Genomic DNA, 27,069 nt, shown 5'->3' with positions numbered 1-27,069 from the left:
GATAATGTAGGCCTAATCAGTGTTAACAAAAAGTCATTTGTATGATTCTAGGTTTGTTTTCTTTTTTATTTAATATTGTCACATTTGTCGATAGGCCTAACTGTGATACCATTAAAAAAGCTAAAAGAACATCAATTCTACACACCGTTTATTTGGAACTGAACTTTGATTTATTAAAGTCATAATGTACGATCTTATAATATGAATTTGGTTAATTTTTTCAAACCTGATTTTATGGCATATTTGTAATGTATACACATGTCACAACTTGCATTTAAATGGAATCAGCCAAATTTGTTGTGTTTGTAGGTAAACAGAGCAAAGTTCGACATAAAGTCATAATTCAAGAATTATGACTAGATATCCTCCTATAGAACTGCGTGTTAAACGGCCAAAATAACAAACAGTGTTTACCTCGTTATTTCAGTTCAAAATGGACAGAAGCCATTCCCGATAATTAGGGCCTATTACTGGTATTATTTCAGCATTTTGAATATATAATGACAAATTAAAAATTTGAAGAAATCGTACATTAACCCTTTAACACCAAACTGGAAATAACAGAGTGAGTGAAATAAAATAAAAGGCGATATCACTCGCAAGTAGGCCTACTGTTGAATGTGTTGATATTTCAAATGCATGTGAAAAAAAAGGAACGGAAAAAAATCACAGTATATTTCTTTAATCCCGAAGGCATGAAAGGGCCTGTGATTACTATTTGAATTTAGGGTTTTGATTTAAACTATTTTAATATCAAATCTTTAAAAAAAACCATGGTCTTCTCGTTTTAACCGAGGGGCATGGGATTCATCACTTTTAACTACGTCATTCACGGACGGAGCTGAGGCAACGGCTCTCCGCTCCGTTGATAGTAATACTTTCCTGGTCTTTGTTTCATTTCAAAGCTACAAACAACTAAAGAAAAGACAAGACACAATTTTAAAAAGTGCACTGCTTTCATCGTTTTTCAATTTTTGGCAGCCGTCTGTTTGTATGAGGCGAGGTCCAAAAAAGGAACACTGCCAAATCTAAATGTTTATAAGCCTAATTTGCCATATTTGGTAGAGATACAGTACTTAAAAAGCTAAGGGAACGTTCATAAATACTTGGGGGCTGGAAAATTTTGATTTCGGTATGTCAAAACTTTTTTGACGCCCCTACACATGTTAAACTTTTAGAACCACTTTTTTTTTATAGATTCAAAACTTTTTGGATCCTTTTTTTGTATACACCAAAATATTTTGTACCCCCACACCAAATCACTAAAAACACCCGTTTTAGGCCTACCTATGAATTCCAAGGGTCATAGGTCAAAAACCATAGGTCGCAGAAAAATGTTATGATTGACGTTTTGATCCAAACATCCATCTCAGTAAACTGATACACTTTGCAAGATGTATAATTGAAGAGCTTTGTTGCAAAACCCTTACATCCACTTTTGACCTTTTGAGAAAAAACAGCTTTTTGTAATTGTGCATGTATTACTTGTTCGATTTGATTCAATTTGGGGTTGGATAAAGTGTTGATGAATAGAAACTAAAAGAATAGGTTTGGGGCAATTTTCAAGCCTTCCTATTTATTTTATTATTTCTTTCATATCGCACCTTTTGTGGATGTAAGGGGTTTTGCAACAAAATAAATATACCCTTTTCTAGAAACCACCTTTGCAATCAAATTTGAGCCCATTTGTTTGCACTACATTATGTAACTTGACTAATGCTTTGAAAATCAAAAAGAAAAATTGAAATATCTCATTTACTTTTTTAATTATGAATTTTTAATTAAATTCGGGAAAATGGCATTTTTTGGGTATTTCCGAAGCTACACCTTTTGTTAATTAAAATGATTTTTTTAAACGTAGTGACCCAAAAAACAGTTCCTTTTGGTTTTAATAGGTAACATCCCAGGCTACCATTATACATCAACAAAATTAAAACAAAACAATTCTATATTCATTTTAAGTTCAGATTTCCGGAAATTCCCTAAGATTTCCCAAACGGGAAATATGCGATAACTCCGGAAGGGAAGGTAGTATGAAGGTCAAACAACCACCAAAATGTGTATCTTATACCCATACTATAATATTATGCCAATAACCCAATTTCGCCAAAAGTGGACGTAAGGGTTTTGAAACAAAGCTCTTCATATGTCAATTAAAAAAAAAAATTCCCATATAAAAATTTGTTCTTTTGGTCAAAACTGAACAAAAATCACCAAAAAATGCCATTTTTACCCATAAATTAAATGTACTGAATTAAGCGATGGTCTTTTTTTTTGCCTGATTCCAGGGTCCTAAAATAATGGAGAAAATTTGAACATCATTAAATGAAGAGTTTGGTTCCAAAAGGAATTAGTTCCAAAGACTGTTTTCGGGATTTTTTATTTGAAAATATTGAGTAGCAGTAACCTTGCCACTCTAATAACATTGGCGTAGTAGAATATATAGTTATAACAATTTTGGCAAATAATTGCAAATCCCTTTAACTTCCCACGTGCGAAGAAGAAAAAGGCATCAAGTGCAATGGCAGCCATTTTAAAACCTTGGATTTGACAATTTTAGGGGACAAATCTATTATTGAAAGAGAATAAGCCAGATGTGCAAACATATCCATTCCAATCGTTAAATGTCATTTAAACTTTAGAATGTAAAAATATTCCAGCAAAATGTTACACAAGGCAGCTATTGAACTAATGCCTTTTGGAAACAAACTCTTGAAATATTGTATTAGTAAAGAAAGTGAATAGGCCTACCTCACTTTAATAGGAATTGGACTAAACTACAAATCAAGTAAATGACTACATTTTATGGCGATGTCGACATTTTAAAGAAACTTAACACAAATAGACCATTTGGCATCTGACGTCATTGCCCGGCAGTATGCGCGTGCATTATGGCAATTTCAATTGTTCTTTGCCCTGCAGTGTGCGTACGCATCGTAGTCTGCTAAGGGCACGTGCATTTTAAATCGCCCGCCACATTTCATATAGTACAGGAAAGCCATTGAACAGTGTAGGGGCTCGTACGAGCATATCGATAGACGAGTCCCTCGCCTTTGTTGATAAACAGTGATGTCAAGTGGTCTATAAGGACCAACGCCTGACGGCGTTGATTATAGTACTAAATATTGCGTTGGTCCTGTATGGACTAGTAAGTAGGGAAACGTTGTTGTCTTTGATTATATTTCCATTATATTTTAGTGATAATGCAGTGTATGCTGCATTTGCTTCAACTTCATATTTGGCATGCAAAACACATGTCACTAGCATATTTAAAATATGTAAACAAAATTATCGCATATATGGGTAAAAATGCCATTCTTGGTGATTTTTTCAGGATTTTTTTTGAAAAATGACATATGCATCTTGGAAAGCATATCAATTTACTAAGATGGATGTCTGGATTAAAAATCATAGACAACATTTTCAGTGACCTATGGTTTTGACCTATGAACTCTTGGATTTCATAGGTAGGCCTAAAATGGACGTTTTTAGTGATTTTGGTCATTTTGGCCAAAAATGACCAGTTTTAGAAATTTCTTGCATTATAAAAGTTTTAATTACACTTAACTTTATTGATATACAATGCTTTTTAAAATTTAAACTATTGAGAAAATTAAAAGAGAATGCACTTTTAATGGCAACGGCAATTAATGCTCATTTTTTAGCAGATATCCCCTGTAAAATAATATAGCTTACGTATTTCCCAGTTAAATTGAAAAAAAAATTGTATAAATGGCCGTTTCTATGGAAACTGTTTATTCTTTGATTTTTCCTAATAGCTTAAAATTACAGAAGACCTGTATATAAATAATATAAAGTGTAATTCAAACTTTTATAATGCAATGCATTTTTAAAAAGTATTGGAAAAGTGTGTCCATTTTTGGTCAAAATGACGAAAATCACTAAAAACGTGCATACTAGGCCTACCTGTGAATTCCAAGAGTTTATAGGTCAAAATCCATAGGTCGCAGAAAAATGTTTTTTTTGATCCAGACATCCATTCTATTAAATTGATACACTTTCCAAGATGATGCATATGTAATTTTTCAAAAATTTTCCCATGAAAAAATTACATTTTTGATCAAAATTGAACAGAAATCACCGTAATATGGCATGTTTACATATAAGTTAAATGTATTGAATTAAGCGATGATTTTTGATAAATATTTTAAAATTTTCATGGGGCTAGTCCCTTTACTCTTTCCTGGATAATTCGAGTAAGTAGGAAAATGTTATTGTCCTTTTTAGTGAAAATACATTGAGAGTGGTCAGTTTTATACATGCAATGCTAACCAGTTTGTATCATGGATTGGCTTTGTTACATAACAAAATTAATATTGTATAAAAATGTGAGGCTTATCTCCCACTCCATTCTGTAAAAATGTGAGATTTTGAAACTGAAGAAAACTCATATTTTTTATTGCTTGATGGTGGTGTAGAAATTGCTTCGTAAAATCATAAACGTGTAAAAGCTTAAAAGGAGATGGATCCGAGCTTTTACAATATCTTAATAAATACCCTTCTTAGTAACAAAATTATAAGTATGATATCAATAACCTTCACGAAATCAAATTTTACCATTTTATTACAGTCAAATATTGGATTGATCCAGTTTATGTCTTCAAAGAATGTGATGGTGCGGTTGAAGTATTCGTTCACAGAGATGGATATTTAGGGCACCCTGATGATGAAGTTGGTAAGCTTAACATTATGTAATGCTGTGTAAAATGGTATACGATTGTTTGAATATTTAAAGCATTGAATACCCAATTAATACCTTTTTACAGCCATATACACGACAGCCGTATCTGCCTCTACCATGGATTTCACTGAAATAGCTATGGGTACACCTGATACGGTTTCATTCACTGCTGGTGATTGTGTTGTTGCTCATACAATCACACTAACACCTGATGACCTGTTTGAAGATATTGAATGTTTTGAGGTTGTTATAGCAACACCCGGTGGGACGAATGCGGCAAAGGCTTCCGTCAACCCAGTCTTAAATATCGCACATGTGTTTATCCTGGATACATCCGGTAAGTAGTAGTCCATACAGGACCAACGCAATATTTAGCACCATAATCAACGCCGTCAGGCGTTGGTCCTTACAAATCCGTTCGCTACCCCCAGCAGTGCACCAGGGCCATGACACTCTATTCACGTGGTTTCTTTTCCAACGCTAAAAGATTACGAATTTTGGTGGTTTGTAAATGAAAAGTGTCCGCACTATCGATTGATTACGTAACTGTTATGAATAATTTATTAGTTTTTCAATGCAATCGCCTCGACCCATTAATACATATTATCTGTATTTATCAAAGTACTTGGAATAGCAATCTGGTGAGTTCACTGAACTACGCCCAAATACTGATGGAGTTTTAATGGCGCTAATCCTCTCCATACACAGATGAACAAATACAATAGGAGAAGGTCAACACATATGACCTCCTATATGACATGTTATATGAGATGTACAACAACCTGAATATCATAAAGATCAGTGTTCGTTTGTGCATATGAACTGCATATATTTACAATACTAAATATTACTCGTTATATATTATGTCAAATATTGGTATTATGACAACACGGTATATACATTGTATATAAAACGACTAATAGATCCTACTATCATGGCGTCAGGTCATTGGTTCATCATATCCCGTATGTTTCTTAAAATTCATTCATATTTGAGACAAATTTCTGTGCCCGTTTTATAGGCGTACAGGTGGATCCGTTTTTTTTTGTCATTTTCATTTCTTTTTGATGAAAGAATTAAGGTTTTCCACTGCACGGAGGCCACTATGTGATACTAATTTAATGCTATTTGTAAATGAATGCGGATTCCCGGTTGTTGTTTTTCCACAGTGTGACAACTGTCCACCCATCCAGACAACATCATCACATAATAAAACGTCTGTATTTTTACGATGAGTAAATATTAAACTGAACTTTGCCTTGGAACATTGTGTAAGACGGTGTAAGATTTTGTGGGCGCCCTCAACATTATTATCCTCTTTGTATCCGTAAATGACATGGCATAGACTGTGTGAATTCTATGAAGACTACTTATACATGGGGTCATATCCATGGACACAAGTAACGATAATTGACAACACGATACGCGACTGTATTTAGGAGGCTAACCACTAATAATTAATAATGCCGGGTAGGGCCTACTCCTGGGCGACTCGTGTGGGCAAGGACGCTTAGGACGGTGACCAAATGAGTCTCAAATTTCACCGGGGAGGGGCACTCAAGTATGATAATGTAGGCCTATACGCATGTGTGGCCAACTTTTTAAACACCCCCTAAAACGAGTTTTACCCTACCAGCAAATTTAGGATCAATAGGCCTAAGCTAACTTAATACACTAAAGGAAGTTTTGGATGAGAAAACGGACATTTTGATGAGAAACGGCCAAAATGGTGAGAATTTAAATTTTCTCATTCTTTTGGATGAGAAACTTCCTGGTGTGTGTGTCAATCATTATTGTCTTATTAAAATCCGGGACTTTGGTTGACCTGTGCTAGACTCCAGCACATGTTAATGACGCAAAGACAGTTGTGGTAACACCATGGTCGCAGACCTGCAAAAAAGCTCAAAAACAGATAGTAATGAAACCAGTTTTTATTTTCCTTGCTCTAGCGAGTTCACAGAGAAGGTGTTTCTAGTACAATGCAGCGTCGGACTCTAGCTGAGAGCGTAGCCTGAGTCCAAACGGACTCCAAGAAGGGCTCTCCATACACAAATGAACAAACACAAAGGAAAGTAGTCTCCTCCGTGACCAGCTTGATTTCGATGGAGCGAAACCAAATTGGCTGCAGAGGAGACGGGTAATTTTGCCATGCAAATGAGGTGAGTGCCCTCTCAAGAATAACTACTCTCTGAGTGCACCCTCATTATAATAAACAGTGACGAAAACCAAACCAGTCGATAAGTTACGTCATGAATCCAAATATGGGAAATAGTCCCGCCCATCATTCGGGCCATCATTCAACCGCATATATTACATAACTGGGACTCTCAAGTCATCTCAAGTACTTGGTATCCCAATCGATTGATTTTGATAATGCAATCAAAGCAATACAAACTTTTGAGGTCGCTTACCAGTGCATGGAAATAGTAGATATCTACTATTTCCATGACCAGTGTAATTCGGGCTGGTATGAATTAAATGAAAGTTTTTTGTTGCTATATCAGTGCAGAGATAATGTAGGCCTAATCAGTGTTAACAAAAAGTCATTTGTATGATTCTAGGTTTGTTTTCTTTTTTTATTTAATATTGTCACATTTGTCGATAGGCCTAACTGTGATACCATTAAAAAAGCTAAAAGAACATCAATTCTACACACCGTTTATTTGGAACTGAACTTTGATTTATTAAAGTCATAATGTACGATCTTATAATATGAATTTGGTTAATTTTTTCAAACCTGATTTTATGGCATATTTGTAATGTATACACATGTCACAACTTGCATTTAAATGGAATCAGCCAAATTTGTTGTGTTTGTAGGTAAACAGAGCAAAGTTCGACATAAAGTCATAATTCAAGAATTATGACTTGATATCCTCCTATAGAACTGCGTGTTAAACGGCCAAAATAACAAACAGTGTTTACCTCGTTATTTCAGTTCAAAATGGACAGAAGCCATTCCCGATAATTAGGGCCTATTACTGGTATTATTTCAGCATTTTGAATATATAATGACAAATTAAAAATTTGAAGAAATCGTACATTAACCCTTTAACACCAAACTGGAAATAACAGAGTGAGTGAAATAAAATAAAAGGCGATATCACTCGCAAGTAGGCCTACTGTTGAATGTGTTGATATTTCAAATGCATGTGAAAAAAAAGGAACGGAAAAAAATCACAGTATATTTCTTTAATCCCGAAGCCATGAAAGGGCCTGTGATTACTATTTGAATTTAGGGTTTTGATTTAAACTATTTTAATATCAAATCTTTAAAAAAAAACATGGTCTTCTCGTTTTAACCGAGGGGCATGGGATTCATCACTTTTAATTACGTCATTCACGGACGGAGCTGAGGCAACGGCTCTCCGCTCCGTTGATAGTAATACTTTCCTGGTCTTTGTTTCATTTCAAAGCTACAAACAACTAAAGAAAAGACAAGACACAATTTTAAAAAGTGCACTGCTTTCATCGTTTTTCAATTTTTGGCAGCCGTCTGTTTGTATGAGGCGAGGTCCAAAAAAGGAACACTGCCAAATCTAAATGTTTATAAGCCTAATTTGCCATATTTGGTAGAGATACAGTACTTAAAAAGCTAAAGGAACGTTCATAAATACTTGGGGCTGGAAAATTTTGATTTCGGTATGTCAAAACTTTTTTGACGCCCCTACACATGTTAAACTTTTAGAACCACTTTTTTTTATAGATTCAAAACTGTTTGGATCCTTTTTTTGTATACACCAAAATATTTTGTACCCCCACACCAAAATCACTAAAAACACCCGTTTTAGGCCTACTTATGAATTCCAAGGGGTCATAGGTCAAAAACCATAGGTCGCAGAAAAATGTTATGATTGACGTTTTGATCCAAACATCCATCTCAGTAAACTGATACACTTTGCAAGATGTATAATTGAAGAGCTTTGTTGCAAAACCCCTTACATCCACTTTTGACCTTTTGAGAAAAACAGCTTTTTGTAATTGTGCATGTATTACTTGTTCGATTTGATTCAATTTGGGGTTGGATAAAGTGTTGATGAATAGAAACTAAAAGAATAGGTTTGGGGCAATTTTCAAGCCTTCCTATTTATTTTATTATTTCTTTCATATCGCACCTTTTGTGGATGTAAGGGGTTTTGCAACAAAATAAATTTCCCCCTTTTCTAGAAACCACCTTTGCAATCAAATTTGAGCCCATTTGTTTGCACTACATTATGTAACTTGACTAATGCTTTGAAAATCAAAAAGAAAAATTGAAATATCTCATTTACTTTTTTAATTATGAATTTTAATTAAATTCGGGAAAATGGCATTTTTGGGTATTTCGAAGCTACACCTTTTGTTAATTAAAATGATTTTTTTAAACGTAGTGACCCAAAAACAGTTCCTTTTGGTTTTAATAGGTAACATCCCAGGCTACCATTATACATCAACAAAATTAAAACAAAACAATTCTATATTCATTTTAAGTTCAGATTTCCGGAAATTCCCTAAGATTTCCCAAACGGGAAATATGCGATAACTCCGGAAGGGAAGGTAGTATGAAGGTCAAACAACCACCAAAATGTGTATCTTATACCCATACTATAATATTATGCCAATAACCCAATTTCGCCAAAAGTGGACGTAAGGGGTTTTGAAACAAAGCTCTTCATATGTCAATTTAAAAAAAATTCCCATATAAAAATTTGTTCTTTTGGTCAAAACTGAACAAAAATCACCAAAAATGCCATTTTACCCATAAATTAAATGTACTGAATTAAGCGATGTTATTTTTTTTTGCCTTATTCCAGGGTCCTAAAATAATGGAGAAAATTTGAACATCATTAAATGAAGAGTTTGGTTCCAAAAGGCATTAAGTCCAAAGACTGTTTTGTGGGATTTTTATTTGAAAATATTGAGTAGCAGTAACCTTGCCACTCTAATAACATTGGCGTAGTAGAATATATAGTTATAACAATTTTGGCAAATAATTGCAAATCCCTTTAACTTCCCACGTGCGAAGAAGACAAAGGCATCAAGTGCAATGGCAGCCATTTTAAAACCTTGGATTTGACAATTTTAGGGACAAATCTATTATTGAAAGAGAATAAGCCAGATGTGCAAACATATCCATTCCAATCGTTAAATGTCATTTAAACTTTAGAATGTAAAAATATTCCAGCAAAATGTTACACAAGGCAGCTATTGAACTAATGCCTTTTGGAAACAAACTCTTGAAATATTGTATTAGTAAAGAAAGTGAATAGGCCTACCTCACTTTAATAGGAATTGGACTAAACTACAAATCAAGTAAATGACTACATTTTATGGCGATGTCGACATTTTAAAGAAACTTAACACAAATAGACCATTTGGCATCTGACGTCATTGCCCGGCAGTATGCGCGTGCATTATGGCAATTTCAATTGTTCTTTGCCCTGCAGTGTGCGTACGCATCGTAGTCTGCTAAGGGCACGTGCATTTTAAATCGCCCGCCACATTTCATATAGTACAGGAAAGCCATTGAACAGTGTAGGGGCTCGTACGAGCATATCGATAGACGAGTCCCTCGCCTTTGTTGATAAACAGTGATGTCAAGTGGTCTATAAGGACCAACGCCTGACGGCGTTGATTATAGTACTAAATATTGCGTTGGTCCTGTATGGACTAGTAAGTAGGGAAACGTTGTTGTCTTTGATTATATTTCCATTATATTTTAGTGATAATGCAGTGTATGCTGCATTTGCTTCAACTTCATATTTGGCATGCAAAACACATGTCACTAGCATATTTAAAATATGTAAACAAAATTATCGCATATATGGGTAAAAATGCCATTCTTGGTGATTTTTTCAGGATTTTTTGAAAAATGACATATGCATCTTGGAAAGCATATCAATTTACTAAGATGGATGTCTGGATTAAAAAATCATAGACAAAATTTTTCAGTGACCTATGGTTTTTGACCTATGAACTCTTGGATTTCATAGGTAGGCCTAAAATGGACGTTTTTAGTGATTTTGGTCATTTTGGCCAAAAATGACCAGTTTTAGAAATTTCTTGCATTATAAAGTTTTAATTACACTTAACTTTATTGATATACAATGCTTTTTAAAATTTAAACTATTGAGAAAATTAAAAGAGCATGCACTTTTAATGGCAACGGCAATTAATGCTCATTTTTTAGCAGATATCCCCTGTAAAATAATATAGCTTACGTATTTCCCAGTTAAATTGACAAAAAATTGTATAAATGGCCGTTTCTATGGAAACTGTTTATTCTTTGATTTTTCATAATAGCTTAAAATTACAGAAGACCTGTATATAAATAATATAAAGTGTAATTCAAACTTTTATAATGCAATGCATTTTTAAAAAGTATTGGAAAAGTGTGTCCATTTTTGGTCAAAATGACGAAAATCACTAAAAACGTGCATACTAGGCCTACCTGTGAATTCCAAGAGTTTATAGGTCAAAATCCATAGGTCGCAGAAAAATGTTGTTTTTTTGATCCAGACATCCATTCTATTAAATTGATACACTTTCCAAGATGATGCATATGTCATTTTTCAAAAATTTTCCCATGAAAAAATTACATTTTTTGATCAAAATTGAACAGAAATCACCGTAATATGGCATGTTTACATATAAGTTAAATGTATTGAATTAAGCGATGATTTTTGATAAATATTTTAAAATTTTCATGGGGCTAGTCCTTTACTCTTTCCTGGATAATTCGAGTAAGTAGGAAAATGTTATTGTCCTTTTTTTTGAAAATACAATGAGAGTGGTCAGTTTTATACATGCAATGCTAACCAGTTTGTATCATGGATTGGCTTTGTTACATAACAAAATTAATATTGTATAAAAATGTGAGGCTTATCTCCCACTCCATTCTGTAAAAATGTGAGATTTTTGAAACTGAAGAAAACTCATATTTTTATTGCTTGATGGTGGTGTAGAAATTGCTTCGTAAAATCATAAACGTGTAAAAGCTAAAAGGAGATGGATCCGAGCTTTTACAATATCTTAATAAATACCCTTCTTAGTAACAAAATTATAAGTATGATATCAATAACCTTCACGAAATCAAATTTTACCATTTTATTACAGTCAAATATTGGATTGATCCAGTTTATGTCTTCAAAGAATGTGATGGTGCGGTTGAAGTATTCGTTCACAGAGATGGATATTTAGGGCACCCTGATGATGAAGTTGGTAAGCTTAACATTATGTAATGCTGTGTAAAATGGTATACGATTGTTTGAATATTTAAAGCATTGAATACCCAATTAATACCTTTTTACAGCCATATACACGACAGCCGTATCTGCCTCTACCATGGATTTCACTGAAATAGCTATGGGTACACCTGATACGGTTTCATTCACTGCTGGTGATTGTGTTGTTGCTCATACAATCACACTAACACCTGATGACCTGTTTGAAGATATTGAATGTTTTGAGGTTGTTATAGCAACACCCGGTGGGACGAATGCGGCAAAGGCTTCCGTCAACCCAGTCTTAAATATCGCACATGTGTTTATCCTGGATACATCCGGTAAGTAGTAGTCCATACAGGACCAACGCAATATTTAGCACCATAATCAACGCCGTCAGGCGTTGGTCCTTACAAATCCGTTCGCTACCCCCAGCAGTGCACCCTCATTATAATAAACAGTGACGAAAACCAAACCAGTCGATAAGTTACGTCATGAATCCAAATATGGGAAATAGTCCCGCCCATCATTCGGGCCATCATTCAACCGCATATATTACATAACTGGGACTCTCAAGTCATCTCAAGTACTTGGTATCCCAATCGATTGATTTTGATAATGCAATCAAAGCAATACAAACTTTTGAGGTCGCTTACCAGTGCATGGAAATAGTAGATATCTACTATTTCCATGACCAGTGTAATCGGGCTGGTATGAATTAAATGAAAGTTTTTGTTGCTATATCAGTGCAGAGATAATGTAGGCCTAATCAGTGTTAACAAAAAGTCATTTGTATGATTCTAGGTTTGTTTTCTTTTTTTTATTTAATATTGTCACATTTGTCGATAGGCCTAACTGTGATACCATTAAAAAAGCTAAAAGAACATCAATTCTACACACCGTTTATTTGGAACTGAACTTTGATTTATTAAAGTCATAATGTACGCTCTTATAATATGTATTTGGTTAATTTTTTTCAAACCTGATTTTATGGCATATTTGTAATGTATACACATGTCACAACTTGCATTTAAATGGAATCAGCCAAATTTGTTGTGTTTGTAGGTAAACAGAGCAAAGTTCGACATAAAGTCATAATTCAAGAATTATGACTTGATATCCTCCTATAGAACTGCGTGTTAAACGGCCAAAATAACAAACAGTGTTTACCTCGTTATTTCAGTTCAAAATGGACAGAAGCCATTCCCGATAATTAGGGCCTATTACTGGTATTATTTCAGCATTTTGAATATATAATGACAAATTAAAAATTTGAAGAAATCGTACATTAACCCTTTAACACCAAACTGGAAATAACAGAGTGAGTGAAATAAAATAAAAGGCGATATCACTCGCAAGTAGGCCTACTGTTGAATGTGTTGATATTTCAAATGCATGTGAAAAAAAGGAACGGAAAAAAAATCACAGTATATTTCTTTAATCCCGAAGGCATGAAAGGGCCTGTGATTACTATTTGAATTTAGGGTTTTGATTTAAACTATTTTAATATCAAATCTTTAAAAAAAAAACATGGTCTTCTCGTTTTAACCGAGGGGCATGGGATTCATCACTTTTAACTACGTCATTCACGGACGGAGCTGAGGCAACGGCTCTCCGCTCCGTTGATAGTAATACTTTCCTGGTCTTTGTTTCATTTCAAAGCTACAAACAACTAAAGAAAAGACAAGACACAATTTTAAAAAGTGCACTGCTTTCATCGTTTTTCAATTTTTGGCAGCCGTCTGTTTGTATGAGGCGAGGTCCAAAAAAGGAACACTGCCAAATCTAAATGTTTATAAGCCTAATTTGCCATATTTGGTAGAGATACAGTACTTAAAAAGCTAAGGAACGTTCATAAATACTTGGGGCTGGAAAATTTTGATTTCGGTATGTCAAAACTTTTTGACGCCCCTACACATGTTAAACTTTTAGAACCACCTTTTTTTTATAGATTCAAAACTGTTTGGATCCTTTTTTGTATACACCAAAATATTTTGTACCCCCACACCAAAATCACTAAAAACACCCGTTTTAGGCCTACTTATGAATTCCAAGGGGTCATAGGTCAAAAACCATAGGTCGCAGAAAAATGTTATGATTGACGTTTTTGATCCAAACATCCATCTCAGTAAACTGATACACTTTGAGCTACTTTGCAAGATGTATAATTGAAGAGCTTTGTTGCAAAACCCCTTACATCCACTTTTGACCTTTTGAGAAAAACAGCTTTTTGTAATTGTGCATGTATTACTTGTTCGATTTGATTCAATTTGGGGTTGGATAAAGTGTTGATGAATAGAAACTAAAAGAATAGGTTTGGGGCAATTTTCAAGCCTTCCTATTTATTTTATTATTTCTTTCATATCGCACCTTTTGTGGATGTAAGGGGTTTTGCAACAAAATAAATATACCCCTTTTCTAGAAACCACCTTTGCAATCAAATTTGAGCCCATTTGTTTGCACTACATTATGTAACTTGACTAATGCTTTGAAAATCAAAAAGAAAAATTGAAATATCTCATTTACTTTTTTAATTATGAATTTTTAATTAAATTCGGGAAAATGGCATTTTTTGGGTATTTCCGAAGCTACACCTTTTGTTAATTAAAATGATTTTTTTAAACGTAGTGACCCAAAAAACAGTTCCTTTTGGTTTTAATAGGTAACATCCCAGGCTACCATTATACATCAACAAAATTAAAACAAAACAATTCTATAGTTCAGATTTCCGGAAATTCCCTAAGATTTCCCAAACGGGAAATATGCGATAACTCCGGAAGGGAAGGTAGTATGAAGGTCAAACAACCACCAAAATGTGTATCTTATACCCATACTATAATATTATGCCAATAACCCAATTTCGCCAAAAGTGGACGTACGGGGTTTTGAAACAAAGCTCTTCATATGTCAATTTAAAAAAAAAATTCCCATATAAAAATTTGTTCTTTTGGTCAAAACTGAACAAAAATCACCAAAAAAATGCCATTTTTACCCATAAATTAAATGTACTGAATTAAGCGATGGTCTTTTTTTTTGCCTTATTCCAGGGTCCTAAAATAATGGAGAAAATTTGAACATCATTAAATGAAGAGTTTGGTTCCAAAAGGCATTAAGTCCAAAGACTGTTTTGTGGGATTTTTTATTTGAAAATATTGAGTAGCAGTAACCTTGCCACTCTAATAACATTGGCGTAGTAGAATATATAGTTATAACAATTTTGGCAAATAATTGCAAATCCCTTTAACTTCCCACGTGCGAAGAAGAAAAAGGCATCAAGTGCAATGGCAGCCATTTTAAAACCTTGGATTTGACAATTTTAGGGGACAAATCTATTATTGAAAGAGAATAAGCCAGATGTGCAAACATATCCATTCCAATCGTTAAATGTCATTTAAACTTTAGAATGTAAAAATATTCCAGCAAAATGTTACACAAGGCAGCTATTGAACTAATGCCTTTTGGAAACAAACTCTTGAAATATTGTATTAGTAAAGAAAGTGAATAGGCCTACCTCACTTTAATAGGAATTGGACTAAACTACAAATCAAGTAAATGACTACATTTTATGGCGATGTCGACATTTTAAAGAAACTTAACACAAATAGACCATTTGGCATCTGACGTCATTGCCCGGCAGTATGCGCGTGCATTATGGCAATTTCAATTGTTCTTTGCCCTGCAGTGTGCGTACGCATCGTAGTCTGCTAAGGGCACGTGCATTTTAAATCGCCCGCCACATTTCATATAGTACAGGAAAGCCATTGAACAGTGTAGGGGCTCGTACGAGCATATCGATAGACGAGTCCCTCGCCTTTGTTGATAAACAGTGATGTCAAGTGGTCTATAAGGACCAACGCCTGACGGCGTTGATTATAGTACTAAATATTGCGTTGGTCCTGTATGGACTAGTAAGTAGGGAAACGTTGTTGTCTTTGATTATATTTCCATTATATTTTAGTGATAATGCAGTGTATGCTGCATTTGCTTCAACTTCATATTTGGCATGCAAAACACATGTCACTAGCATATTTAAAATATGTAAACAAAATTATCGCATATATGGGTAAAAATGCCATTCTTGGTGATTTTTTCAGGATTTTTTTGAAAATGACATATGCATCTTGGAAAGCATATCAATTTACTAAGATGGATGTCTGAATTAAAAAATCATAGACAACATTTTTCAGTGACCTATGGTTTTTGACCTATGAACTCTTGGATTTCATAGGTAGGCCTAAAATGGACGTTTTTAGTGATTTTGGTCATTTTGGCCAAAAATGACCAGTTTTAGAAATTTCTTGCATTATAAAAGTTTTAATTACACTTAACTTTATTGATATACAATGCTTTTTAAAATTTAAACTATTGAGAAAATTAAAAGAGAATGCACTTTTAATGGCAACGGCAATTAATGCTCATTTTTAGCAGATATCCCTGTAAAATAATATAGCTTACGTATTTCCCAGTTAAATTGACAAAAAATTGTATAAATGGCCGTTTCTATGGAAACTGTTTATTCTTTGATTTTTCCTAATAGCTTAAAATTACAGAAGACCTGTATATAAATAATATAAAGTGTTATTCAAACTTTTATAATGCAATGCATTTTTAAAAAGTATTGGAAAAGTGTGTCCATTTTTGGTCAAAATGACGAAAATCACTAAAAACGTGCATACTAGGCCTACCTGTGAATTCCAAGAGTTTATAGGTCAAAATCCATAGGTCGCAGAAAAATGTTGTTTTTTTGATCCAGACATCCATTCTATTAAATTGATACACTTTCCAAGATGATGCATATGTCATTTTTCAAAAATTTTCCCAGGAAAAAATTACATTTTTTGATCAAAATTGAACAGAAATCACCGTAATATGGCATGTTTACATATAAGTTAAATGTATTGAATTAAGCGATGATTTTTGATAAATATTTTAAAATTTTCATGGGGCTAGTCCCTTTACTCTTTCCTGGATAATTCGAGTAAGTAGGAAAATGTTATTGTCCTTTTTAGTGAAAATACAATGAGAGTGGTCAGTTTTATACATGCAATGCTAACCAGTTTGTATCATGGATTGGCTTTGTTACATAACAAAATTAATATTGTATAAAAATGTGAGGCTTATCTCCCACTCCATTCTGTAAAAATGTGAGATTTTTGAAACTGAAGAAAACTCATATTTTTTATTGCTTGATGGTGGTGTAGAAATTGCTTCGTAAAATCATAAACGTGTAAAAGCTTAAAAGGAGATGGATCCGAGCTTTTACAATATCTTAATAAATACCCTTCTTAGTAACAAAATTATAAGTATGATATCAATAACCTTCACGAAATCAAATTTTACCATTTTATTACAGTCAAATATTGGATTGATCCAGTTTATGTCTTCAAAGAATGTGATGGTGCGGTTGAAGTATTCGTTCACAGAGATGGATATTTAGGGCACCCTGATGATGAAGTTGGTAAGCTTAACATTATGTAATGCTGTGTAAAATGGTATACGATTGTTTGAATATTTAAAGCATTGAATACACAATTAATACCTTTTTTACAGCCATATACACGACAGCCGTATCTGCCTCTACCATGGATTTCACTGAAATAGCTATGGGTACACCTGATACGGTTTCATTCACTGCTGGTGATTGTGTTGTTGCTCATACAATCACACTAACACCTGATGACCTGTTTGAAGATATTGAATGTTTTGAGGTTGTTATAGCAACACCCGGTGGGACGAATGCGGCAAAGGCTTCCGTCAACCCAGTCTTAAATATCGCACATGTGTTTATCCTGGATACATCCGGTAAGTAGTAGTCCATACAGGACCAACGCAATATTTAACACCATAATCAACGCCGTCAGGCGTTGGTCCTACATAAATCCGTTCGCTACCCCCAGCAGTGCACCCTCATTATAATAAACAGTGACGAAAACCAAACCAGTCGATAAGTTACGTCATGAATCCAAATATGGGAAATAGTCCCGCCCATCATTCGGGCCATCATTCAACCGCATCTATTACATAACTGGGACTCTCAAGTCATCTCAAGTACTTGGTATCCCAATCGATTGATTTTGATAATGCAATCAAAGCAATACAAACTTTTGAGGTCGCTTACCAGTGCATGGAAATAGTAGATATCTACTATTTCCATGACCAGTGTAAATCGGGCTGGTATGAATTAAATGAAAGTTTTTTGTTGCTATATCAGTGCAGAGATAATGTAGGCCTAATCAGTGTTAACAAAAAGTCATTTGTATGATTCTAGGTTTGTTTTCTTTTTTTATTTAATATTGTCACATTTGTCGATAGGCCTAACTGTGATACCATTAAAAAAGCTAAAAGAACATCAATTCTACACACCGTTTATTTGGAACTGAACTTTGATTTATTAAAGTCATAATGTACGATCTTATAATATGAATTTGGTTAATTTTTTTCAAACCTGATTTTATGGCATATTTGTAATGTATACACATGTCACAACTTGCATTTAAATGGAATCAGCCAAATTTGTTGTGTTTGTAGGTAAACAGAGCAAAGTTCGATATAAAGTCATAATTCAAGAATTATGACTTGATATCCTCCTATAGAACTGCGTGTTAAACGGCCAAAATAACAAACAGTGTTTACCTCGTTATTTCAGTTCAAAATGGACAGAAGCCATTCCCGATAATTAGGGCCTATTACTGGTATTATTTCAGCATTTTGAATATATAATGACAAATTAAAAATTTGAAGAAATCGTACATTAACCCTTTAACACCAAACTGGAAATAACAGAGTGAGTGAAATAAAATAAAAGGCGATATCACTCGCAAGTAGGCCTACTGTTGAATGTGTTGATATTTCAAATGCATGTGAAAAAAAAGGAACGGAAAAAAATCACAGTATATTTCTTTAATCCCGAAGGCATGAAAGGGCCTGTGATTACTATTTGAATTTAGGGTTTTGATTTAAACTATTTTAATATCAAATCTTTAAAAAAACCATGGTCTTCTCGTTTTAACCGAGGGGCATGGGATTCATCACTTTTAACTACGTCATTCACGGACGGAGCTGAGGCAACGTCTCTCCGCTCCGTTGATAGTAATACTTTCCTGGTCTTTGTTTCATTTCAAAGCTACAAACAACTAAAGAAAAGACAAGACACAATTTTAAAAAGTGCACTGCTTTCATCGTTTTTCAATTTTTGGCAGCCGTCTGTTTGTATGAGGCGAGGTCCAAAAAAGGAACACTGCCAAATCTAAAGGTTTATAAGCCTAATTTGCCATATTTGGTAGAGATACAGTACTTAAAAAGCTAAGGGAACGTTCATAAATACTTGGGGCTGGAAAATTTTGATTTCGGTATGTCAAAACTTTTTTGACGCCCCTACACATGTTAAACTTTTAGAACCACCTTTTTTTTATAGATTCAAAACTGTTTGGATCCTTTTTTTTTTTTGTATACACCAAAATATTTTGTACCCCCACACCAAAATCACTAAAAACACCCGTTTTAGGCCTACTTATGAATTCCAAGGGGTCATAGGTCAAAAACCATAGGTCGCAGAAAATGTTATGATTGACGTTTTTGATCCAAACATCCATCTCAGTAAACTGATACACTTTGCAAGATGTATAATTGAAGAGCTTTGTTGCAAAACCCCTTACATCCACTTTTGACCTTTTGAGAAAAACAGCTTTTTGTAATTGTGCATGTATTACTTGTTCGATTTGATTCAATTTGGGGTTGGATAAAGTGTTGATGAATAGAAACTAAAAGAATAGGTTTGGGGCAATTTTCAAGCATTCCTATTTATTTTATTATTTCTTTCATATCGCACCTTTTGTGGATGTAAGGGGTTTTGCAACAAAATAAATATACCCCTTTTCTAGAAACCACCTTTGCAATCAAATTTGAGCCCATTTGTTTGCACTACATTATGTAACTTGACTAATGCTTTGAAAATCAAAAAGAAAAATTGAAATATCTCATTTACTTTTTTAATTATGAATTTTTAATTAAATTCGGGAAAATGGCATTTTTTGGGTATTTCCGAAGCTACACCTTTTGTTAATTAAAATGATTTTTTTAAACGTAGTGACCCAAAAAACAGTTCCTTTTGGTTTTAATAGGTAACATCCCAGACTACCATTATACATCAACAAAATTAAAACAAAACAATTCTATATTCATTTTAAGTTCAGATTTCCGGAAATTCCCTAAGATTTCCCAAACGGGAAATATGCGATAACTCCGGAAGGGAAGGTAGTATGAAGGTCAAACAACCACCAAAATGTGTATCTTATACCCATACTATAATATTATGCCAATAACCCAATTTCGCCAAAAGTGGACGTAAGGGGTTTTGAAACAAAGCTCTTCATATGTCAATTTTAAAAAAAAAATCCCATATAAAAATTTGTTCTTTTGGTCAAAACTGAACAAAACTCACCAAAAAATGCCATTTTTACCCATAAATTAAATGTATTGAATTAAGCGATGGTCTTTTTTTTTTTTTGCCTTATTCCAGGGTCCTAAAATAATGGAGAAAATTTGAACATCATTAAATGAAGAGTTTGGTTCCAAAAGGCATTAAGTCCAAAGACTGTTTTGTGGGATTTTTTATTTGAAAATATTGAGTAGCAGTAACCTTGCCACTCTAATAACATTGGCGTAGTAGAATATATAGTTATAACAATTTTGGCAAATAATTGCAAATCCCTTTAACTTCCCACGTGCGAAGAAGAAAAAGGCATCAAGTGCATTGGCAGCCATTTTAAAACCTTGGATTTGACAATTTTAGGGGACAAATCTATTATTGAAAGAGAATAAGCCAGATGTGCAAACATATCCATTCCAATCGTTAAATGTCATTTAAACTTTAGAATGTAAAAATATTCCAGCAAAATGTTACACAAGGCAGCTATTGAACTAATGCCTTTTGAAACAAACTCTTGAAATATTGTATTAGTAAAGAAAGTGAATAGGCCTACCTCACTTTAATAGGAATTGGACTAAACTACAAATCAAGTAAATGACTACATTTTATGGCGATGTCGACATTTTAAAGAAACTTAACACAAATAGACCATTTGGCATCTGACGTCATTGCCCGGCAGTATGCGCGTGCATTATGGCAATTTCAATTGTTCTTTGCCCTGCAGTGTGCGTACGCATCGTAGTCTGCTAAGGGCACGTGCATTTTAAATCGCCCGCCACATTTCATATAGTACAGGAAAGCCATTGAACAGTGTAGGGGCTCGTACGAGCATATCGATAGACGAGTCCCTCGCCTTTGTTGATAAACAGTGATGTCAAGTGGTCTATAAGGACCAACGCCTGACGGCGTTGATTATAGTACTAAATATTGCGTTGGTCCTGTATGGACTAGTAAGTAGGGAAACGTTGTTGTCTTTGATTATATTTCCATTATATTATAGTGATAATGCAGTGTATGCTTCATTTGCTTCAACTTCATATTTGGCATGCAAAACACATGTCACTAGCATATTTAAAATATGTAAACAAAATTATCGCATATATGGGTAAAAATGCCATTCTTGGTGATTTTTTCAGGATTTTTTGAAAAATGACATATGCATCTTGGAAAGCATATCAATTTACTAAGATGTATGTCTGGATAAAAAAATCATAGACAACATTTTTCAGTGACCTATGGTTTTTGACCTATGAACTCTTGGATTTCATAGGTAGGCCTAAAATGGACGTTTTTAGTGATTTTGGTCATTTTGGCCAAAAATGACCAGTTTTAGAAATTTCTTGCATTATAAAAGTTTTAATTACACTTAACTTTATTGATATACAATGCTTTTAAAAATTTAAACTATTGAGAAAATTAAAAGAGAATGCACTTTTAATGGCAACGGCAATTAATGCTCATTTTTTAGCAGATATCCCCTGTAAAATAATATAGCTTACGTATTTCCCAGTTAAATTGACAAAAATTGTATAAATGGCCGTTTCTATGGAAACTGTTTATTCTTTGATTTTTCCTAATAGCTTAAAATTACAGAAGACCTGTATATAAATAATATAAAGTGTTATTCAAACTTTTATAATGCAATGCATTTTTAAAAAGTATTGGAAAAGTGTGTCCATTTTTGGTCAAAATGACGAAAATCACTAAAAACGTGCATACTAGGCCTACCTGTGAATTCCAAGAGTTTATAGGTCAAAATCCATAGGTCGCAGAAAAATGTTGTTTTTTTGATCCAGACATCCATTCTATTAAATTGATACACTTTCCAAGATGATGCATATGTCATTTTTCAAAATTTTCCCATGAAAAAATTACATTTTTGATCAAAATTGAACAGAAATCACCGTAATATGGCATGTTTACATATAAGTTAAATGTATTGAATTAAGCGATGATTTTTGATAAATATTTTAAAATTTTCATGGGGCTAGTCCTTTACTCTTTCCTGGATAATTCGAGTAAGTAGGAAAATGTTATTGTCCTTTTAGTGAAAATACAATGAGAGTGGTCAGTTTTATACATGCAATGCTAACCAGTTTGTATCATGGATTGGCTTTGTTACATAACAAAATTAATATTGTATAAAAATGTGAGGCTTATCTCCCACTCCATTCTGTAAAAATGTGAGATTTTTGAAACTGAAGAAAACTCATATTTTTTATTGCTTGATGGTGGTGTAGAAATTGCTTCGTAAAATCATAAACGTGTAAAAGCTTAAAAGGAGATGGATCCGAGCTTTTACAATATCTTAATAAATACCCTTCTTAGTAACAAAATTATAAGTATGATATCAATAACCTTCACGAAATCAAATTTTACCATTTTATTACAGTCAAATATTGGATTGATCCAGTTTATGTCTTCAAAGAATGTGATGGTGCGGTTGAAGTATTCGTTCACAGAGATGGATATTTAGGGCACCCTGATGATGAAGTTGGTAAGCTTAACATTATGTAATGCTGTGTAAAATGGTATACGATTGTTTGAATATTTAAAGCATTGAATACACAATTAATACCTTTTTTACAGCCATATACACGACAGCCGTATCTGCCTCTACCATGGATTTCACTGAAATAGCTATGGGTACACCTGATACGGTTTCATTCACTGCTGGTGATTGTGTTGTTGCTCATACAATCACACTAACACCTGATGACCTGTTTGAAGATATTGAATGTTTTGAGGTTGTTATAGCAACACCCGGTGGGACGAATGCGGCAAAGGCTTCCGTCAACCCAGTCTTAAATATCGCACATGTGTTTATCCTGGATACATCCGGTAAGTAGTAGTCCATACAGGACCAACGCAATATTTAGCACCATAATCAACGCCGTCAGGTGTTGGTCCTTACAAATCCGTTCGCTACCCCCAGCAGTGCACCCTCATTTTAATAAACAGTGACCAAAACCAAACCAGTCGATAAGTTACGTCATGAATCCAAATATGGGAAATAGTCCCGCCCATCATTCGGGCCATCATTCAACCGCATCTATTACATAACTGGGACTCTCAAGTCATCTCAAGTACTTGGTATCCCAATCGATTGATTTTGATAATGCAATCAAAGCAATACAAACTTTTGAGGTCGCTTACCAGTGCATGGAAATAGTAGATATCTACTATTTCCATGCCCAGTGTAAATCGGGCTGGTAGGAATTAAATGAAAGTAATTAGTTGCTATATCAGTGCAGAGATAATGTAGGCCTAATCAGTGTTAACAAAAAGTCATTTGTATGATTCTAGGTTTGTTTTCTTTTTTTTATTTAATATTGTCACATTTGTCGATAGGCCTAACTGTGATACCATTAAAAAAGCTAAAAGAACATCAATTCTACACACCGTTTATTTGGAACTGAACTTTGATTTATTAAAGTCATAATGTACGATCTTATAATATGAATTTGGTTAATTTTTTCAAACCTGATTTTATGGCATATTTGTAATGTATACACATGTCACAACTTGCATTTAAATGGAATCAGCCAAATTTGTTGTGTTTGTAGGTAAACAGAGCAAAGTTCGACATAAAGTCATAATTCAAGAATTATGACTTGATATCCTCCTATAGAACTGCGTGTTAAACGGCCAAAATAACAAACAGTGTTTACCTCGTTATTTCAGTTCAAAATGGACAGAAGCCATTCCCGATAATTAGGGCCTATTACTGGTATTATTTCAGCATTTTGAATATATAATGACAAATCAAAAATTTGAAGAAATCGTACATTAACCCTTTAACACCAAACTGGAAATAACAGAGTGAGTGAAATAAAATAAAAGGCGATATCACTCGCAAGTAGGCCTACTGTTGAATGTGTTGATATTTCAAATGCATGTGAAAAAAAAGGAACGGAAAAAAATCACAGTATATTTCTTTAATCCCGAAGGCATGAAAGGGCCTGTGATTACTATTTGAATTTAGGGTTTTGATTTAAACTATTTTAATATCAAATCTTTAAAAAAAAACCATGGTCTTCTCGTTTTAACCGAGGGGCATGGGATTCATCACTTTTAACTACGTCATTCACGGACGGAGCTGAGGCAACGGCTCTCCGCTCCGTTGATAGTAATACTTTCCTGGTCTTTGTTTCATTTCAAAGCTACAAACAACTAAAGAAAAGACAAGACCCAATTTTAAAAAGTGCACTGCTTTCATCATTTTTCAATTTTTGGCAGCCGTCTGTTTGTATGAGGCGAGGTCCAAAAAAGGAACACTGCCAAATCTAAATGTTTATAAGCCTAATTTGCCATATTTGGTAGAGATACAGTACTTAAAAAGCTAAGGGAACGTTCATAAATACTTGGGGCTGGAAAATTTTGATTTCGGTATGTCAAAACTTTTTTGACGCCCCTACACATGTTAAACTTTTAGAACCACCTTTTTTTTATAGATTCAAAACTGTTTGGATCCTTTTTGTATACACCAAAATATTTTGTCCCCCCACACCAAAATCACTAAAAACACCCGTTTTAGGCCTACTTATGAATTCCAAGGGGCCATAGGTCAAAAACCATAGGTCGCAGAAAAATGTTATGATTGACGTTTTTGATCCAAACATCCATCTCAGTAAACTGATACACTTTGCAAGATGTATAATTGAAGAGCTTTGTTGCAAAACCCCTTACATCCACTTTTGACCTTTTGAGAAAAACAGCTTTTTGTAATTGTGCATGTATTACTTGTTCGATTTGATTCAATTTGGGGTTGGATAAAGTGTTGATGAATAGAAACTAAAAGAATAGGTTTGGGGCAATTTTCAAGCCTTCCTATTTATTTTATTATTTCTTTCATATCGCACCTTTTGTGGATGTAAGGGTTTTGCAACAAAATAAATATACCCTTTTCTAGAAACCACCTTTGCAATCAAATTTGAGCCCATTTGTTTGCACTACATTATGTAACTTGACTAATGCTTTGAAAATCAAAAAGAAAAATTGAAATATCTCATTTACTTTTTTAATTATGAATTTTAATTAAATTCGGGAAAATGGCATTTTTTGGGTATTTCCGAAGCTACACCTTTTGTTAATTAAAATGATTTTTTAAAACGTAGTGACCCAAAAAACAGTTCCTTTTGGTTTTAATAGGTAACATCCCAGGCTACCATTATACATCAACAAAATTAAAACAAAACAATTCTATATTCATTTTAAGTTCAGATTTCCGGAAATTCCCTAAGATTTCCCAAACGGGAAATATGCGATAACTCCGGAAGGGAAGGTAGTATGAAGGTCAAACAACCACCAAAATGTATCTTATACCCATACTATAATATTATGCCAATAACCCAATTTCGCCAAAAGTGGACGTAAGGGGTTTTGAAACAAAGCTCTTCATATGTCAATTTAAAAAAAAAATCCCATATAAAAATTTGTTCTTTTGGTCAAAACTGAACAAAACTCACCAAAAATGCCATTTTTACCCATAAATTAAATGTATTGAATTAAGCGATGGTCTTTTTTTTGCCTTATTCCAGGGTCCTAAAATAATGGAGAAAATTTGAACATCATTAAATGAAGAGTTTGGTTCCAAAAGGCATTAAGTCCAAAGACTGTTTTGTGGGATTTTTATTTGAAAATATTGAGTAGCAGTAACCTTGCCACTCTAATAACATTGGCGTAGTAGAATATATAGTTATAACAATTTTTGCAAATAATTGCAAATCCCTTTAACTTCCCACGTGCGAAGAAGAAAAAAGGCATCAAGTGCAATGGCAGCCATTTTAAAACCTTGGATTTGACAATTTTCGGGGACAACTCTATCCTTGACAGAGAATAAGCCAGATGTGCAAACATATCCATTCCAATCGTTAAATGTCATTTAAACTTTAGAATGTAAAAATATTCCAGCAAAATGTTACACAAGGCAGCTATTGAACTAATGCCTTTGGAAACAAACTCTTGAAATATTGTATTAGTAAAGAAAGTGAATAGGCCTACCTCACTTTAATAGGAATTGGACTAAACTACAAATCAAGTAAATGACTACATTTTATGGCGATGTCGACATTTTAAAGAAACTTAACACAAATAGACCATTTGGCATCTGACGTCATTGCCCGGCAGTATGCGCGTGCATTATGGCAATTTCAATTGTTCTTTGCCCTGCAGTGTGCGTACGCATCGTAGTCTGCTAAGGGCACGTGCATTTTAAATCGCCCGCCACATTTCATATAGTACAGGAAAGCCATTGAACAGTGTAGGGGCTCGTACGAGCATATCGATAGACGAGTCCCTCGCCTTTGTTGATAAACAGTGATGTCAAGTGGTCTATAAGGACCAACGCCTGACGGCGTTGATTATAGTACTAAATATTGCGTTGGTCCTGTATGGACTAGTAAGTAGGGAAACGTTGTTGTCTTTGATTATATTTCCATTATATTTTAGTGATAATGCAGTGTATGCTGCATTTGCTTCAACTTCATATTTGGCATGCAAAACACATGTCACTAGCATATTTAAAATATGTAAACAAAATTATCGCATATATGGGTAAAAATGCCATTCTTGGTGATTTTTTCAGGATTTTTTTTGAAAAATGACATATGCATCTTGGAAAGCATATCAATTTACTAAGATGGATGTCTGGATTAAAAAATCATAGACAACATTTTTCAGTGACCTATGGTTTTTGACCTATGAACTCTTGGATTTCATAGGTAGGCCTAAAATGG

General features: G+C 33.9%; 1 protein-coding gene across 1 annotated transcript in view; it reads left to right on the top strand.

Moving 5' to 3' along the window:
- Positions 1 to 27,069, top strand: part of LOC140172163 (uncharacterized) — a 95,066-nt gene that overhangs the window by 10,077 nt on the left and 57,920 nt on the right. The window contains exons 6-13 of the mRNA XM_072195496.1: positions 4,592 to 4,696; positions 4,788 to 5,039; positions 11,798 to 11,902; positions 11,994 to 12,245; positions 17,258 to 17,362; positions 17,455 to 17,706; positions 22,725 to 22,829; positions 22,922 to 23,173. Coding sequence (XP_072051597.1) covers positions 4,592 to 4,696; positions 4,788 to 5,039; positions 11,798 to 11,902; positions 11,994 to 12,245; positions 17,258 to 17,362; positions 17,455 to 17,706; positions 22,725 to 22,829; positions 22,922 to 23,173 — 1,428 coding nt within the window. The remainder of the gene's footprint in view (positions 1 to 4,591; positions 4,697 to 4,787; positions 5,040 to 11,797; positions 11,903 to 11,993; positions 12,246 to 17,257; positions 17,363 to 17,454; positions 17,707 to 22,724; positions 22,830 to 22,921; positions 23,174 to 27,069) is intronic.

This window comes from Amphiura filiformis, chromosome 2 (genome assembly GCF_039555335.1).
Source record: "Amphiura filiformis chromosome 2, Afil_fr2py, whole genome shotgun sequence".
NCBI classification, from domain to species: domain Eukaryota; kingdom Metazoa; phylum Echinodermata; class Ophiuroidea; order Amphilepidida; family Amphiuridae; genus Amphiura; species Amphiura filiformis.
Note: the sequence above shows the minus strand (reverse complement) of the source record. Positions and strands in the feature narration are given on the sequence as shown.